This window comes from Dermacentor silvarum, chromosome 11, assembly GCF_013339745.2.
Source record: "Dermacentor silvarum isolate Dsil-2018 chromosome 11, BIME_Dsil_1.4, whole genome shotgun sequence".
Lineage (NCBI taxonomy): Eukaryota > Metazoa > Arthropoda > Arachnida > Ixodida > Ixodidae > Dermacentor > Dermacentor silvarum.
In genome coordinates this window covers 20339894-20357449 of record NC_051164.1, presented here as the reverse complement: position 1 = coordinate 20357449, position 17556 = coordinate 20339894, and the positions used below count along the sequence as shown (strand labels likewise).

Below are 17556 nucleotides of genomic sequence, written 5' to 3'. Positions count from 1 at the left end.
CTTTAAGTGTTTTCATTTTGCAATATATTAACTGGCGCAGACAATGTCTCGAGTGGCACGTTGCAAATGAAGTGGAGAGTGGATGATGCGCGTGGGTGATGCGTGTGCGATTCGCAGCAGCCACCGCAGACAGACCTCCGCTTGTGAAACTCTTCATTTCCATACAGACTACGTGTGCTACTCTGGCACCATATCGTAGCCATAGTCGCCACAAAAGCCCATGCGTCATGCGCTGCACTATGCCTTTCTTCTCATGCTTTAGCCATACCCTCCTGCTCGCGCTTTCTTCGTTATCGCAGTCTTTCATCTCCCACTGCACTCCGCGTTCGCTTTCATTCCTCGCTATGCTTGTTCGCTCAGTTACGAGGGACCACGCCAACGCTCGTCGCAGGAACGGCCGCTCTAAACACGAATAGTTACGAAGCTAGGACAGCTTGCGCCATAACGAAGCACGCTGTGCTAAAGACTAAGGACTTACGGGCTGCTCTGCGGGCCACTGTATTATCACTCCGCAAAGAAAGTAGAAAGTGTAGAGCACTGGGGTATGCGAATTTCTGGAATAGCGAAACCCTCTCCACATTTTTTTTTCCGAGAGCATAGCTGTGGCCACGGCTCGTGTGTTCCAGCTCATATTTAGCGCGAAAGTACTTCTGTTTCGTCTGCTTGTTCCCACGTCGTGCAGTCAAGCGCGCAGAGAACGAAACCGACGAAACTGTCATTTTCTACCATGCTGCAGCGTGAGATCATGCTCTTTCATCCGCTCACATCTACCTCAGTGTTCACGTGGCACTGACTTTATATACTGTTGTAGTCTGGTGCCCGTAAAGATGTCGCAACATCCCCCATGCCAGGCGGCGTTCAGCATGGGCTGCCTGGAGATGAAGCGCTGCGCCTTGCCTGGCCAGCCTCTCCAAACGTGCGCGCATTGAGGGATCCATTTCGCAGAAGCAGCCAGACAACAGTGCAAATGTTCTCATGCGCAGCTCGCAATCGTCCCAACACAATGTCTGGAATGCGGAGAGGCGTACTGCTCATTAGCTCATATGCTCTGGCAATGTCCTGCGTTACGCGACACAGAGTTCAACAATGAAGAGGACTGGGAGGAAGAGGGCCTGCGAGAGGGCGGAGGGCCACTGTCTTCCGGTCCCTGCGTGGGAGTGGCCCGCGACTGCTACCGACTCCCCCTGAAAGGGGGCATCCCAACGCAGTTCCTCAGGACCTGAATAAAAGTTCTTTGTCCGTCTGTCTGTCGCAATCGTGCACTGAGCTAAACAAAAGAAACTCAACAGCTCGCGGCCGAGACAGTCAGCGGAAGTGCGCCGCGCAGCAAAAGCGTGAGAATAACAACAAAAAAAGAAAGAAGGCAGGGACCCTAAAATGTATGGGAGAATGCAAAGAAGTCATTTTGCTTGCGGAGGTTAGACGGGAAAGTGGCGAGAGTGTTGATGTTGGCAGTGAAACTCGCCTCCTGAAATCATGGGTTCACAACACTTCCAAGTATTTCTATCTCTGCTAATCATGAACCAATTTGAAAATTCTTGCGGTAGAGTGCTCCCTAGAGGGCGCGTAACCTCCAGCGGAAAACGAAAAAAAAAGACCACGGAGATTTACAAAAATGAGAAAAAAGAGATTAGAAGGGAAAATCTGTACGATAATACGAAGGGAAGTGCCTTGCTATTTGAGGCTTGAGCTAGCTGCCTAAGGACAAAAACATACTGGAGCAAGTATTTGCAATTAGGTGAGGCATGTGTATGCTGCAGCAAAAATCCGGAGGCCACTCGGCACATCCTAATGGAATGCGAAGGAATTCACCCAGCGAGACCAGTACGTAACGTACAACTTCCAGAAGCGCTTCGATTTAAAGTAAACGGAAGTATCAACCGGTTAGCAGTTGAGTTAAGCAAGAAACGTTTGATGTATTGCTGAAAAAAAAAGCAGGGAAGAGTACGACCGGATCCATTACAGGCATAGGCAGCGGTACAATGTAGATAGAGCATATTAAATAGAAGGAAAAGCATTCACAGTGTATCACAGAGTAATTCAGGCAGGCTCGTTTCAACGGGGGTGCCAATAGATCATCATCATCACCACCACCAAATTTGCTACATGGCCTGGTAAGCGGTCCTTTAAAAATGCAAGGGTCAACAGCCAGCAGACTGCAGCCACATTTATTTGAGAATCCCTCTGAAGTAGAGTTGCTGTCTGAGTCAGTTGATACATATTGAATAGAAAAAAACATAAAAAGACGAAGTACGGAGAAGACTCTCTGTACTTCGTATTTTGACTGGTTTTTTTCTATACAATCCCTCTGAAGCAAGAGCAGCTAAAAAGTCAAGTCAGCTCAGCCTTGACCTTTTAACACGCACCCCTGTCATCTTCATTCTCTACGGCAGACGGCAGCGCCACTGCAAGGGCAAAGCACTTTAACTAAATTGATGGGCGGTTAAGGCTCTTATTATTTTCCCATCAACAGTCACCTACATTGCTCTGGTTATAAATATAACTTTAGCTTTCAACGTGACTCACGATTACATGAATATGTCGATAGCTTGGCATGATTTCTCTCCAAGACGATTAGCAACTACGAAATCAGTGGTATGTGCATGTAGAGGCAAGCGCATGTCTCCTCCTTTAAAGGGACACTAAAGTTTAGACGGATAAAGCGCTATTTGACAACTCTGTTATTAATTTTGAAATAATCGCTTGGGTATTAGAAGAGAAAATGAAGGTCAATGTTTCAGTTTTCAAACTTCACACCTAATCCCCGATGCCAGTATGTCACTGTGGCGTCACAGATTACAAAGTACTTTTTCATATTCACGCCAAGTAGGCTCAGCAAAAGTTCCCTAAATCCTCCATACTCAATCTTTGGCTCCTTTAGAACACAGTGTGGTCTTTCTTAACTACTAAATAATTAACTAGGTCCTAGAAGACTCTGTCACAGCAAGCTGGTGCTGGAACTTCAACGTGGCGTTGCCACCCGTCTTTTGTTATTGCACTTTTTTCTGGCTTACCAAGCGTCTTATCGCGACAAGAGTGGTGTTTTTGATATTGTAGAAGGGTAATTTACTGAGACAGAAGAAATAATTTTTCTCTTTAGTGTCCCTTAAAGGTTAAGGCATATTGGCGGGCTAGTTGGTTGGGATTCATAACACAGTACAGTGCGCAGGACGAGGACAGAGAATTTTGACACGCACAGTGCTAACTTTCAACTACAAATATTTATTTTCGCATGAGCACCATATATACATAACCAGGCAACCAAAAACAAGAACATGTCAAGATTGAGAACCTCTCAATGTTGACATTCTCGTTTATGTAAATATAAAGCATATAAAGCATTGAGCAATCGAGCCATAGTTAAAAGGAATTCAGAAAATAATGAGGAAAATGGAAATGAATTTTGACGAAGAGATAACTTGCGCTACATTGGAGCCGCACCTAAAGCCTCTGCATTACGTGTGTGTTGCTCGACCAATTCAGCTGCGGTGGCAACCAGCTACTTTCTTGAGTATTTATGTATGCATACTAAATACGGCCTTGGACTGTTAACCAGCACCACTCTTGGCCATGGTGGCTGTGTATGGTTTATTACTCTACGATTACACTCCCTTCAGACACGTTGCACTGCGTTACTTCAAAGGAGTTTGTGCGACAGGGGTAGCAGCCAGATACTTGAGAGCCCATAGCTGTTAGCATCAATTTCGTTGCCCTCAAATTGACTATGAAGGAGGAAAATGCTCACTCATTGTTTGTTTTTCATCGAAAGAGCTAGGTTCTATGGTTTTCTTCACAAAGAGCACTAGCCAATGTTTTGGAAAATATGGCCCTGCTGAGGCTTGTAAAAATGAGAAAAAGTGTGCCGATTCCATTTCCTGTATCGCTTTTACTGTACTCCTGTACTTGGTACATACATCTAACACTTCTCCCGAAAGCTCTGAGTAAGTGAGGTGCGGGAAGACTATACTACTTCTAACACCACTACTTGATTTCTGTCTAGTTGCTTGTGTGCATGAGCAGCCAGCCTAGGTAGACTGAAAAGTTGCACTTTCTACAGCACTTGCGCAGTGCCTGCTGGGCACAGAGCTCAGTTTCACAGCAGCAGCAGCAGGGCATGTGTGCTGATATCAAACTGAGTTATGCATCTGGCAGAAACTGCTCAAGGGCTGTATATAAGAAGTGCAACATTTCATAGTACCTACCTAGGCCAGAATAAGGTTCTTGAGGATGCTATAATCACGAAAAGAGTTGCATTTCAGAAGACCAAAATGATAGAGAGAAATGTGACCGAAGAGAGAATGGCGGCATCGGTACCATACGCATCCCCTGCCAAGGGAGACATTTGGGGGGCCCTGGTCCGTTTTTGACTGGTTCGGCATTCTTGTGGCATTCCAGCAGGGTGGTACAGCTTCCTCACTTCACACTGCTGTGCAGCAATACGTGAAGACTGCTTCCTCCTAGACTCGTCGTTTGTTGGCTCTGGGCCATGCTTCGTGAAAAGGATGTTTGTGATGTTGCCATACAGAAGCTTGTTAAGCTGCAGAGAAGGATGACCACTTCTCGATGCAATCCATCACACTGCTGATGAGAATGGACACATATCCTGAAACAAAAATATGGCACCACAGCATTTAACAAAACTCACCTTGCCATGTCACTCATTGCAATTCTTACCTTACAATGAATGTTGGGAAGCTTTTAACACCCTTCTTTTTAATAATAATGTCATATAATCTCAATATGATGTGGTAATTTTGGTGGTGACACTGCTTAGAACAATGAACCTTCACTTACAATGCATTGATCTGAATGCCCCTATTTGCAGCTTCTGAAGTCCTGCAGTTGAACAAGACATCCTACAGATGCTGAATATAAGGCAGATTGCACATCCACCCCTGGCTGTTTATAGGTTTCTGCAATGCATGAGGTAAACAGGCAATATTCAGGAAGTACAGAGCAGTTTAGTCATAAAAATGACAACAAAAGAAATCTGTATAGCTATCAGTAGGTCACTAACTTTTCACAGTAAGCACTACAGCAATACTGAAACATCAAGCGTTGTTGAACACAAGTGCATTTTTGTAGTTAACTTATTACAAAAATGTTTTTGGTAATAACACTACTTACTGTAACTTGACTTCTCTTTCACTGGCAGCATCGTCCATTCCATTTCCTTTTGAGAAAATCTCTGCGACCTGAACCCCATTGCTATCTGCTGGAAAAGCCCTGCTGCTATTCTCATTGTCATGAAAAGCAGCAATTTATGTTCTGCAATAAATGGAATCCCAAAATAAACTCGTAATCCTTGTGTACCGATATGTGAATGAGGGCATTGTACTTTAGTGCAAAAAAAAAGAAGCTAATGCATTACAGCTTGGTCTGTCCTGCACCTTCAAGATTTTTAATTTGTGCAAGTACCAAGCAACCAGCACTTTCACGCTTCATTCAAATACAAAATGCTGCGGGGAATCCATGCAAACCACTTAATTTGTAGAAAACAAAACAGGCGAAGACTGCTACTCAAATTACATGAGCACAATCATGCAGCACTGTCCGATTTAAATGTCTTGAGATTATGGCTGCAATATGCAAAGCCACGGTTTCACCACAGCCCATTTTTAAAGGTTACCTACACTGAACCTGCCTTGGCATGCAGCAATGGGGATGCCGGCAGTGAGGGTCCGACTACTGACCACAAAAATGGGCAAAAAAGCCAAAGAAAGCCATTCGTCTGCCTGTTTTTGTTGTTGGTAGCCGGAGCTTACATGTTTACACTAATGAACAAAAAGATGTGATATTTTCCATTCGGGTCCTGCCAGTCAAACTGTTCAGAAGGTTGGTGATGTGTAATGCCAGACAGCTAACTAAGGGCAATAGTCTCTTGAATACACACTGCCATCGTACATTATTCATTCACACTGCATAGCCCATCCATCATGCAATTGCGTATTCCAAGAATGTATCACAAGGAAACAGTAATATCAACCAGCAGTGAAAATATGTGCACACTGGTAAGAAATTTTAGTGATGGGCAAGGAGGTTAGCCAAGCAAAAGGTTTGGCATGCTACTACAGATTTAGTATATAAAAGATTGAAGGATGAGAAAAATAAAAAAACGCAGACCATCTACTGGCATAAAACTCGGAAACAGGCAGCAGTGAGCAGCATGAAATGAACCAAGTAGGAAGTCGAGCTCTTTATGGCACCGTCAATAACGAAATATTAGCCAACTTTGTCCTTTTGGCTCAGCCAGAGATGGATAACATTTCGTGTATTGATGGTGCCATAAAGCACTTTGTTCATTTCATGATGTTCATGTTCATTTCCACTTTCATTTCATGCCTTTCTGGTTGCTATGCATCCGTATCGGCTTTTTCCAAGATTTTACTAATGCCAATGCTAAAATTGTGCAACATACAAAGGATAATAAAAAAAGTTAATATGCCATAAACACTATGATGTGTTACCTTTGTTACACTGCAACTTTGAAGTCATGCTGTCCCAAGCTGTATGACCTCCAATTTTTCAAGCCTTATTTTACAAATACACTATTTATGCATGCATTTTGAATAGCAGTTTATTATGCTTTACTTTGCTGTTTTGTGAGCTGCAGAATATGAAGACACAAAACCATAAATTGCCTACAATTGTATCCGAACTGTTGAAGACACTGGACATTTCTGTATCATTTGAAAAGATTAGGAATAACTGTAAGCACATAATGAGTTTACCCATATTTCAATTGGATAAATTATTTAAGAAAAATATTTTACCTTGACAAGTTCCATGTGCACGACTTTGTCCATGGTAGTGTCCAGCAAAGTATGTGCCAAAGTTTGCAGAACGACCGGGTGTGTCGCACCTGGCCATCACCTGCCAGGGAAAGCGGCTGGTGTTTTAGCTTGTCAAGAATGCCCTTTTGATGTGACAACTATGCCTAAAAAGAAAAAGAAAGAACAAAGCATTATGCTTAACTTGCACCTGTAACACGGTATAAATATGGAAGCGACTATATTACGAGATTGTCTTATTGGATTTTTTCCTTGTAAACCCAACTTGGTGTCAAGAAAGTGACTATGCAATCCAGGTGCAATGGGAATTTAATGCCATAAAATCATAATTTTATGAATTGCTGCTACTGCTACTCCTCAAACAGGTTTTTATGTAAGTGCATGTCAATGTGCTGAAACATCCATACCAACATTATGCTGGCTCGATATGCAGTGTGGGCAAATTAGAATAAAACTACTGCACACATTCCTGTTTTAAAATGTTTCAGTTGTTTCCACAAACACTGTGCATGCATTAAACATAAGCTTAGCTCTGACATGCTTCACTGCAGCTGTTACTTGTCACTTTAATAACATAGGAGTATGAACCTGCTGTATGATTGGGAAAAGGTAGCATCGCTGGTATTGTAAGTACTGGTCTTTTTGGAGTGATTGTACTCCCATCACAGACAAGAGCTCGTTAACTTTAGTTGGGCTGCTACCAGTGAATAGAATTGCAGAGCATAAGAGCACATTGCCGAAGGGCATGCTGTTGGCCACAGGTTGACGTGCACTTCACATGGTGTTTGCTGTATGTCGTGGTAGCACAAATCTTTGTTCCACTGGATGCTATCTCGACAGTGGTCACTGATCCTCCGCAAACCTAGTCCTTGTTCAGATGCTTAATGAGGCAGGAGGGGAAAATTGTGTATTTCTTGTGTGCTGACCAGTCTTGTGTAGGCATTTCTGGTGCTGGTGGCCTAGGGCAACAAAATGCATTTTTCAGTGTATGCAGCTTTAACAAACCAGCTGCTGGTAACTGTGACAAATGAATGAGCAAGTTGCTACTGATGTGTTTAGCACTTTCACAAGCTGCCCAAGTGGCAAATAAGAGCATCTCAATCTACTTTCATACTTATGAGAAGCCTGACAAAAAAATATTGGAAGGTTACTTAGCACCACTGTCGTCATCTTCCAGCCCATCACACACATATGATGATTCACTTGCATAGTCCCTCTAAAATGCTATGTTTTTTAGTCAAAGGAGTAAACTGGCATGTACATTTAAACTATTATGTGATAACTCTAAACATTACAAAGAAATAAAAAGCATTCTTTCGCACCACGTTTTCAGTAATGTTGAAGCATTGCATGACAAAGAAAATAACATGACAATATGCTTCGACACGTATGCAGTATGAGCCTTTTTCCTTGTAATGGCATTTCTGTGTGGAACTTTACATCCAAATGCCATTGGTGTAGTGCATCTAAGACAGGACGATGTTAGCAACACACACACAGTGCTAACTTTCGACAATTGTTGAAAGTTAGTGGTGTGTTTCTGTATACCTTCGTCCCATCTTAAATGTGCTACGCCAATGGCATATAATGACGCACCAACAAGCCCACCATGCTGCCTCAGTTTACATCCAAATCACTACATTCCTAGAGGCTATGTCAAGGGGCACCAGTAAATCCTGGCTTACAGCATTACATGTATGTTGTATGCTCTGTAGATGTGCATACTGAGCACAGAGCATCGTAACACAATCCTGTCATGTAGCTGCACCTTAACATTTCTTTTTAAAGTGTGCATGCAAATTCATGAGAAACACAACAGCCATATCTTACACCTCATCCACGTCGAGATTCATCAGGGCCACACAGGTCATCAAAGATAGCCTGGCCTGAAGAAACAATTGAAAATTATGTAAACAACTATAATTGAAAGCATTTTTAATTTCCATCCTGTGCATCACTGCCGTTACCTACCTGTTTGCACCGAGAGGTGGCGTGTAGACGTTTTGTTTAGGTGTAGAGGAGAGACACGTTAGCTCTCGAGGTGTCTCCTCAGAGTCATCTGTCAGAATGTCACCTGTTTGACCACCGCTGTCCTGAACAAGCAAGCACCCATTTGACCTGGGTCCCTGCAACACATATAAAGAAGTATATGATGCTTCTCACAAGCACTCAGTTTTTCTAGTCACACCAACACTAACGATTTCTCACCAACAGATGGGTTTTTGAAATGGGTCTGTGTCGCCCTCGTGCAGCTACCAAGATATGTCTGCGCACAAGTGTCACGCGTATGCTGTGCTGAGGCACTTGCATCCCTTTGCCGCCGCTGTCCTGAACAAGCAAGCACCAATTTGACCTGGGTCCCTGCGACACATATAAAGAAGTATGTGATGCTTCTCACAAGCACTCAGTTTTCTAGTCACACCAACACTACCGATTTCTCACCAACAGATGGGTTCTTGAAATGGGTTTGTGTAGCCATCGTGCAGCTGCCAGTCTGCACACCAGTGTCATGCGTATGCTGTGCTGAGGCACTTGCATCCCTTTGCTCATCGCTGCCTACCGTGCTGGTGGTGGCCTGGCAGGTGTTACGCCCTTGTAACACAAGACGGCGAAGGCCTGCTACACATTTCCGAGCTTCGTTTTCTCGCTTTCTTGTCTCTGTCTCTTCTGCTCGCTGCACGCATCGTCGCTCGGTTTCTTTCGCTCGTCGTAGCCGTCGTTGTTCCGCTTCTCGTTTCCGTAGTTCGGGATCCGCCTGTCTTCGCCATCGTGACCGTGCAGACGCAGCGGCCCGCGCTTCTTCCGCAGTGGCGTACTTGCGCGGCCGACCTCGCGACGGCTCCTCCATTGCTCGCTTTGTCGCTATTTTAGGTCACTCTACCGAAATCTACCAACTCTACCATAGAATAAAGAACCAACTCTACGGTCACTCTGTCGTGGTCCCTCTACTCCATGGTGGTAGAATGGGAAAGGTGGACAAACGGCGCTGCTTCAGCAATGCGCCACGCATTGGCTCTCGAGTTGCCGCCGCTTTGTGTAAGGTGGCAGCAGTGGTACTCTGGGCTCATTTTTACGCTCCGCTAGCTAGAGCACCGCTACAGTGTGCCCTTAAAACACGGCGGCGCCTCGGATCTGGGCACTTTTGCTCCCTAAGGATCGCCTTTGCCTAGGTACCACGCCGGATACGCCACTAGGTTACAGTGTACTAGAAGGGGGCAGTGGGCTTACTCAGCCGCTCCTCTGACGCAGTCAGCGTCGCATCCAAGAGGTGGCGCCACTGGCAACTTCAGTGGAAGCTTTGCTTGCAGAAGCTTTGATTTTCCTTGCGTTTCTGACGGTTTGAGTTCGAAGCAGTTCACACTCTTATTTGTTTTTAATTTTGACATACTTGAGAGTCTTTACATATCTTTAGCAAGCACTATATTTGTTTAGGCCACATGATATTTCCCATAATAGTACCTTGTGGAACAGGAAGACGGCAACTCTTGGGCAATTTGCTGCCTATCCTAACTCTTAAACCTTTTTTGCAAAGAGGTCGTCGCTGACGGATTTTGCTTATGTGGAAGGGACCTTCGAATTTTCCGAATTATCGGGCAATCGTAAAAAAAATTGAAAGAAAATTTTGAATGAAAGGGACGGTGACCAAATATACGGTTTCATGCCGTGTCGACCTAATGTAAAATTTTGTCAGACAGAAACAGTGCGCATATACTACCCAGCTGGGCTTTAAAAAAAAAAGAACATCAGGCATGCTAACCAGGTTTGTGCCTTTGCTTAGCCAAAATGAATTTGTATATGGCTTTAATATTTCATTGTTTCACTTTAGTTGTTCCATGCTTCACAGTAGCCTTCTGCGTTTATTATTAACCGTCATTACGCTGGCACACATTTATTAAATCAAATCAGGTTGATTTTTTCCATAAAGAAATGGAGGGAGGCCTGAACAAAAAGTGAAAACTAGTTCACTTGACAATTAGGCTCAGGCCTATGCTTATTTTATGTACAGCTATATAAGGGTAAGCAAAATGAAGATAACAGGGCTGTTGCTGACACAAAGCTTTTATTTGCAAGTACAGCAAGCCACTGTTTCATGCACTTCAACTCATAAGCAACGGTTAAACTTCAGCAGCTTGGCCCTCTGCCGCTTTCCTGCCTTGTCACAGTTAATTCCTTTCAGATGCAGACGTGTGACAATGTAAAAACTAATTATTTTAGCTGTGAGGCTAAGAGCGTGCACATTGCAGCCAACTTCGAGGGGAAGCTTACTCTTAACTGCCAGCATGTCCATAACGCAGTCAGAGTGTGGCTCACTCTGAGAGAAGCATTCTGTGAAAAGATCCTCCAGCTTTTTCACGAAGCCGTACAGCTGACTGGAGGGATAAAGGAGGCCTCCTCGGTCACAGAAGTTTGTTAGCCGGGCATGAAAACTTTCGCCTGGTGGCGTCATAGTAAGCAGCTTTATGCATACTTGGCATTTTGTGCTGGAATTGACAATACACTCCCGCGCAACATAGCCCGCAATGTGTTAAGTGAGCCTCGAATCGCTTCTGGCCACGTGCTGGTTATGGTCGTTTGAAACCCGCAGGCCCGTGCAATGCTGGGGTACCACGTTTTGTGTGGCCTCTATGGCAGTAGCGCTAGCAGCAGTTTGACTGCACTCATTTCGGTCACATGATGCTTCGAGATAGTCAGCTTCCAGTAAGGAGGCCAGTGTACCTTCCTCGCAGTTTCCTTCGCTAACTGACCTAACTAGACCATAAAAAGAAAGACAATTCACAGTGATCAGGAACTGCGGTGGACATGAGCGCAAAACGTGGCTCGAAATGGAGCTCGCATATAGCGCTCGTGTCGTCCAGGGGCTTGTCAGCTCTGTGGAGGTTTTTTTCCCACTCTTTCCGCCTATTTTTATCCTTCGGGACGCCAAACAAGGACAACTTCGGCCAATCCTTCACATAAACATAGCCTGTTTGGCACCCAGGCGCGTAACAGTGATTTTGTCGATGCCGCGGCATGGCTCAGTTACTGCAAGGCATACTGACACGTATACATGTGACTACGTGACAATACTAATCTCTTGCAGGCTATGTGCGAAAAAAACACTGAATGAAAAAAAAACCTACGCGACGACGTCCCCCCCCCCCCCCCCCCCCAAAAAAAAAAAAAAAAAAAAGACAACGCAGCTCTGCAACTCCAACGAATATGATCGGGAACTGGGCGGGCACTGGGCAGCTGCGCCGTCGCACCCACGCTCCATGATGATGATGAGGATGATGATTTATTGGCATCCCCTTTGAAACGGGGCGGCGACAAATAGTCAACTAGCCTGCTTGATTTAATCAGGTATACTATACATGTTCTTTATCTAGCATTTTTGTATACCTCTCAGTATTTTTCTTTTTCAAAAATTTACCTTGTACCGCTGCCTATGATTTTAAGAGATCAGGTCGTATCCATCTTTTCCCTGCTTTTTTTCCACCAGTACTCTAATCGTCTCTTGCTGATCTCTACGGCTGATCTGTTTATGTTTCTTTCCACTTTAAACCCAAGCGCTTCTGGGAGTTGCACGTTACCTACGATTCTCGCTGGGTGGATCCCGTCGCATTCCATTAGGATGTGCTGAGTGGTCTCTGGATCTTTACTGCAGCATACACATGTCTCATCTAGTTCCGAATATTTGTTCCGATATGTTTTCGTCCTTAGGCAACCGGCTCGAGCCTCAAATAGCAAGGCACTGCCCTTTGTGTTATCGTACAGATTTTCCCTTCTAATTTCTTTCTTCTCATTCTTGTAAATCTCAATTGTCCTTTTCGTTTCCATTCTTTGCATCCAATTCACGGTCTCTATTTCTCTCACTTTCTTTCTGATGACCCCTGGTTGTCTATTTACAGTTTCGATTATCCTGTACTTGGTTGCCAACTTCCTTGACCTCTTCCTCCATTCTGTGTCCACGCTTTTCATGTAGAGATACTTGTGCACTTTAGCCGCCCATTTATTTTCATCCGTGTTCCTGAGCCTTTCTTCAAAACTAATTTTGCTTTGTGCTTCTCTGACTTCAAAAGAGGCCCAACCCATGTCACCATGCACTGCCTCATTTGTCGTATTACCGTGTGCTCCCAAAGCCAACCGGCCTACTGATCTTTGGTTAACTTCCAAACCCGCCAATATATCCGATTTTAAGCATATAATGGCATTTGCGAATGTTAGCGCTGGCACCATTACTCCTTTCCAGATTCCACGCACCACCTCATACTTATTGTGGTCCCACAGTGCTCTGTGTTTCATTATTGCTGCATTCCGCTTCCCCTTTATTTTCAGATTATCTTGGTGGTTGCCTGAGTAATTCTTTCCTTCGTTTATGTGTACGCCGAGGTACTTATATTGCTTCACTATGGGTATTACTTGCTGTTGAATTGACACCGCGAAGTTACTCGTGTGTTCATAAAAGATCATAATCCCTGATTTCTCTGTGCTAAACTTAAGGCCTAGATTTGTCGCTGCGTTCCCACAGATATTCACAAGTATCTGTAAATCTTTTTTATTGTCCGCTAGTAGCACAATGTCGTCTGCGTACATCAGTCCAGGGACCTTCTGTTACACCATTTGTCCATTACGCATGTAGGATAAATCAAAACCTAATTCGCTGTTTTCCAGTCGTCTTTCTATGCCCTTGACGTAAAGCGTGAACAACAATGGTGACAGAGGGCATCCTTGCTTCAATCCTTGGTGAATTCCCACCATTTATTTTCCTTTTCGGCCTTCCCATGCCACTTGTACTTGATTGTCTCGATATATCTCCCTCAGCAGCTCCACGAAATCGTCATCTATGCCTTCGTATTGAAGAATATCCCACAACAATTCCCTGTCTACGTTGTCATAAGCTCCTTTAATATCTATAAATGCTATCCATAAAGGTCTTTTCTGAGCTACTGAAATCTCTATGCACTGAGTTAGTACAAACATATTGTCTTCTAAGCGTCTGCCTGGCCTGAACCCATTCTGTAGTTCCCCCAATACACCGTTTTCCTCCACCCACTTCGACAGTTCTAATTTTATGGCTTGCATTGCCATTCTATATGTCACCGACGTTACTGTAACTGACCTGTACTAGCTCGTCTTATCCTTATCTCATTTGCCTTTGTAGATGAGATTCATCTTGCTTTCACGCCATCCAACGGGAATATTTTTTTGTTCTAATCACTTGCTCTATGGCATTAGTCAGCAGTGCCTTGCTTTTTGGACCGAGGTTTTTGATTAGCTGTATTGGGATTTCATCGGGTCCTGCTGCCGTGTTGTTAGGGACATTTTCTGCTGCCTTTTTCCAATAAAAGCTTTCTATGCTAAATTTTGATCTCTCAGGCCTCTCTGTTGTTGCTGGATCTGTTGTCTGAACTACGCTTTTTCTCGTGCCGAAGTTATGCCTGATAACGTCTGTGATGTACCGCAGCGCATCATCGCCTTCATAGATGTTACCGTCTTCATCCCTTATAGCCGTTTGCGAGTTTTTAGTTGGAGCTCCGAGTGCTTTTATATGGTTCCAGAATCTTTTTGGGGCGCCTTTGTCTCTTTTGTGAATTTTATGCACCCAACGTTCACTTGCGCATTTAATTTTCTCTTGCACGAGCTCACTCGCAACCCTTTTCTTTTCTCGGTATGTATTCCATCTAAGGAGCACCTCTTCTTCTTGTAATCCCAACTTTTTGGCTTCTCGATGAACCCTAGATGCCTCTTTACGCTCTTCTATAGCTTGTTTAATTTCCTTGTTCCACCACTTACGTGGTTTCCTCTTTCCAATCCAACAATTGTTTTGCCGTGTCCGCCTTATTTCATGCTGCATAACCTCCACCAGTTCCTTATATTCCCAGACTGCTGTAGGAAAAGCCTCAATTTTCTTCTCTATGTTGATTGCGATCTCTGTTATTTGCTCGTCATTCATTTTTAAAAACTCTTAGGCTATTGGTTCATGTTCTGCGCTGGTATCTCGCCCAAACTTTAAGGCTAAACGTCTATGATCGCTTCCCAGGCTATTTTTTCCATTTTCGTCCATTATCATTTGGTCTAGTTGTTCGTAGACCATTTCTGAGACTAAGGCGTAGTCGATACATGACTGCCTGTTTCCGCATTGCCACGTTACCTGTCCATGACACTTATTCTCCCTGTTAACTACGATAAGGTTCTGTTCATCACACAAATCCAGCACTAGAGAGCCGTTGTAATCAGTATATCCGTCTAAATCGTCCATGTGCGCGTTCATATCTCCCACTAATATCACCTGGCCCGAGTTACTGAACTCATTAATATCGCTTCTAATGCAATCGACCAATTCCTTATTTTTTTCTCTGCTATCACTACCTGTCCATAGGTAAGCTACTCCCAGCCACGTCGTTTTACCTTGCCATGTACCACTAATCCATAAATGCTCTTTACATGTCTCGTTCACCCTTCGCCACTTCAGACCTCGCCTAATTAGTACGCCTACGCCTCCGCCTTTCCTTGACCCGGTCATTCTGTTGCACCCTTCCCATACAAAGTTGTCAATAACAGGCGGCTGCTCCAAATCTCGTAGATGCGTTTCGGTCAAGGCGTACACGCTAATCGCTTCATCATTCAGTTGCGTTTGAATTTCCACCCATTTTTTCTGCTTGCGACCACCCTGCATGTTAATGTAGCAAATTTTACCTTCTCTATTCTTATCCTTTCTGCGTCTTTTCCTGACTCCTGGTCGCCTAATTCTGCCCTTTACTGGTGTTTCGCTATGTTCAATACTCAATCCTGCTTCCTGATTGCCTGGGGCCCGCCTAAAAAAGCTACAGCTCGTGCCGCGAATCGACGTCCGACCGGTGTTGCTACACTTTCACTAAAATGTATCCCGTCAATCACAAAAGCGCCTTCGCGGCCTGCTCGGTGCACTTCTCGGTTGATGTCAATGACCGTAAAATTCATTGCTTTAGCTAGAGTCGAAATTTCCCTGTTTACTGCAAGAACTGCCCTTTCAATTTTATAACCCTGCCTTTCAACCTCTGGCACCGTGCACACCGCGATTTGTACTTCCTTTGAAACATTCCGCAGGTCGGTGACCCCTTTGGCTATTTGCTTTGTGATCCCTGCTCCTCGTCCGTGCAGTACGTCAATCACTCCGCCCATTATCACCACTAGGTGTCTCTCCTCCATTGTGTCCCACATGCGTTCCTTGGCCTTCGCTATCACCTCTCTAATCGGCTTTCCCGGAAGCGCGCTAACCTGAACTCGTTCGTCTGCCCCTACCCTCTCTGCTATCGCCGGTTCTACTTTACGCTTGTTGGAATCCCCAACATTGCCATGATGATGATGATGATGATGATTTATTGGCATCCCCTTTGAAACGGGGTGGCGACAAATAGTCACCTAGCCTGCTTGATTTAATCAGGTATACTACACATGTTCTTTATCTCGCATTTTTGTATACCTTTTTCAAAAATTTAGCTTGTACCGCTGCCTATGATTTTAAGAGATCAGGTCATATCGATCTTTTCCCTGCTTTTTTTCCACCAGTACTCTAATCGTCTCTTGCTGATCTCTACGGCTGATCTGTTTATGTTTCATTCCACTTTAAACCCAAGCGCTTCTGGGAGTTGCACGTTACCTACGGTTCTCGCTGGGTGGATCCCGTCGCATTCCATTAGGATGTGCTGAGTGGTCTCTGGATCTTTACTGCAGCATACACATGTCTCATCTAGTTCCGAATATTTGTTCCGATATGTTTTCGTCCTTAGGCAACCGGCTCGAGCCTCAAATAGCAAGGCACTGCCCTTTGTGTTATCGTACAGATTTTCCCTTCTAATTTCTTTCTTCTCATTCTTGTAAATCTCCATTGTCCTTTTCGTTTCCATTCTTTGCATCCAATTCACGGTCTCTATTTCTCTCACTTTCTTTCTGATGACCCCTGGTTGTCTATTTACAGTTTCGATTATCCTGTACTTGGTTGCCAACTTCCTTGACCTCTTCCTCCATTCTGTGTCCACGCTTTTCATGTAGAGATACTTGTGCACTTTAGCCGCCCATTTATTTTCATCCATGTTCCTGAGCCTTTCTTCAAAACTAATTTTGCTTTGTGCTTCTCTGACTTCAAAAGAGGCCCAACCCATGTCTCCATGCAATGCCTCATTTGTCGTATTACCGTGTGCTCCCAAAGCCAACCGGCCTACTGATCTTTGGTTAACTTCTAAACCCGCTAATATATCCGATTTTAAGCATATAATGGCATTTGCGAATGTTAGCGCTGGCACCATTACTCCTTTCCAGATTCCACGCACCACCTCATACTTATTGTGGCCCCACAGTGCTCTGTGTTTCATTAATGCTGCATTCCGCTTCCCCTTTATTTTCAGATTATCTTGGTGGTTGCTTGAGTAATTCTTTCCTTCGTTTATGTGTACGCCGAGGTACTTATATTGCTTCACTATGGGTATTACTTGCTGTTGAATTGACACCACGAAGTTACTCGTGTGTTCATTAAAGATCATAATCCCTGATTTCTCTGTGCTAAACTTAAGGCCTAGATTTGTCGCTGCGTTCCCACAGATATTCGCAAGTATCTGTAAATCTTTTTTATTGTCCGCTTGTCCGCTAGTAGCACAATGTCGTCTGCGTACATCAATCCAGGGACCTTTTGTTGCACCGTTTGTCCATTACGCATGTAGGATAAATCAAAACCTAATTCACTGTTTTCCAGTCGTCTTCCTATGCCCTTGACGTAAAGCGTGAACAACAATGGTGACAGAGGGCATCC

The 17556-nt window shown here is 44.2% G+C and overlaps 1 protein-coding gene across 7 annotated transcripts; it reads right to left on the bottom strand.

Annotated features, from left to right (window-relative positions):
• Nucleotides 1-3232: 3232 nt before the first annotated feature.
• On the bottom strand, nucleotides 3233-9922 carry LOC119433083 (uncharacterized). Of its 7 annotated transcripts, none has more exons than XR_007464271.1 (7): nucleotides 9234-9919; nucleotides 8763-8917; nucleotides 8622-8677; nucleotides 7570-7750; nucleotides 6774-6937; nucleotides 5128-5268; nucleotides 3233-4603 (listed from the first exon to the last, which is right to left on the bottom strand). XR_007464271.1 is itself a non-coding variant. In XM_049658614.1 (5 exons), the coding sequence occupies exons 1-4, from the start codon at nucleotides 9339-9341 to the stop codon at nucleotides 8662-8664; spliced, it is 432 nt and encodes a 143-aa protein (XP_049514571.1). In that variant the 5' UTR covers nucleotides 9342-9922; the 3' UTR covers nucleotides 7937-8005; nucleotides 8622-8661. The 7 variants fall into 7 exon arrangements, 1 of the variants encoding a protein (XP_049514571.1); XR_005188260.2 differs by lacking the exon at nucleotides 7570-7750 and adding an exon at nucleotides 4795-4913; XR_007464270.1 differs by lacking the exon at nucleotides 7570-7750 and having other exon boundaries at nucleotides 3233-4913; nucleotides 9234-9917.
• Between the last annotated feature and the right edge of the window lie 7634 nt (nucleotides 9923-17556).

Coding starts and splice junctions, on each gene's coding strand:
- LOC119433083 (XM_049658614.1), bottom strand. CDS start 9,341: ATGAGCAAAGGGATGCAAGTGCCTCAGCACAGCATACGCATGACACTG. Junction 9,153..9,233: donor TTTCAAGAACCCATCTGTTG/GTGAGAAATCGG, acceptor TATGTGTCGCAG/GGACCCAGGTCAAATTGGTG. Junction 8,918..8,999: donor TTTCAAAAACCCATCTGTTG/GTGAGAAATCGT, acceptor TATGTGTTGCAG/GGACCCAGGTCAAATGGGTG.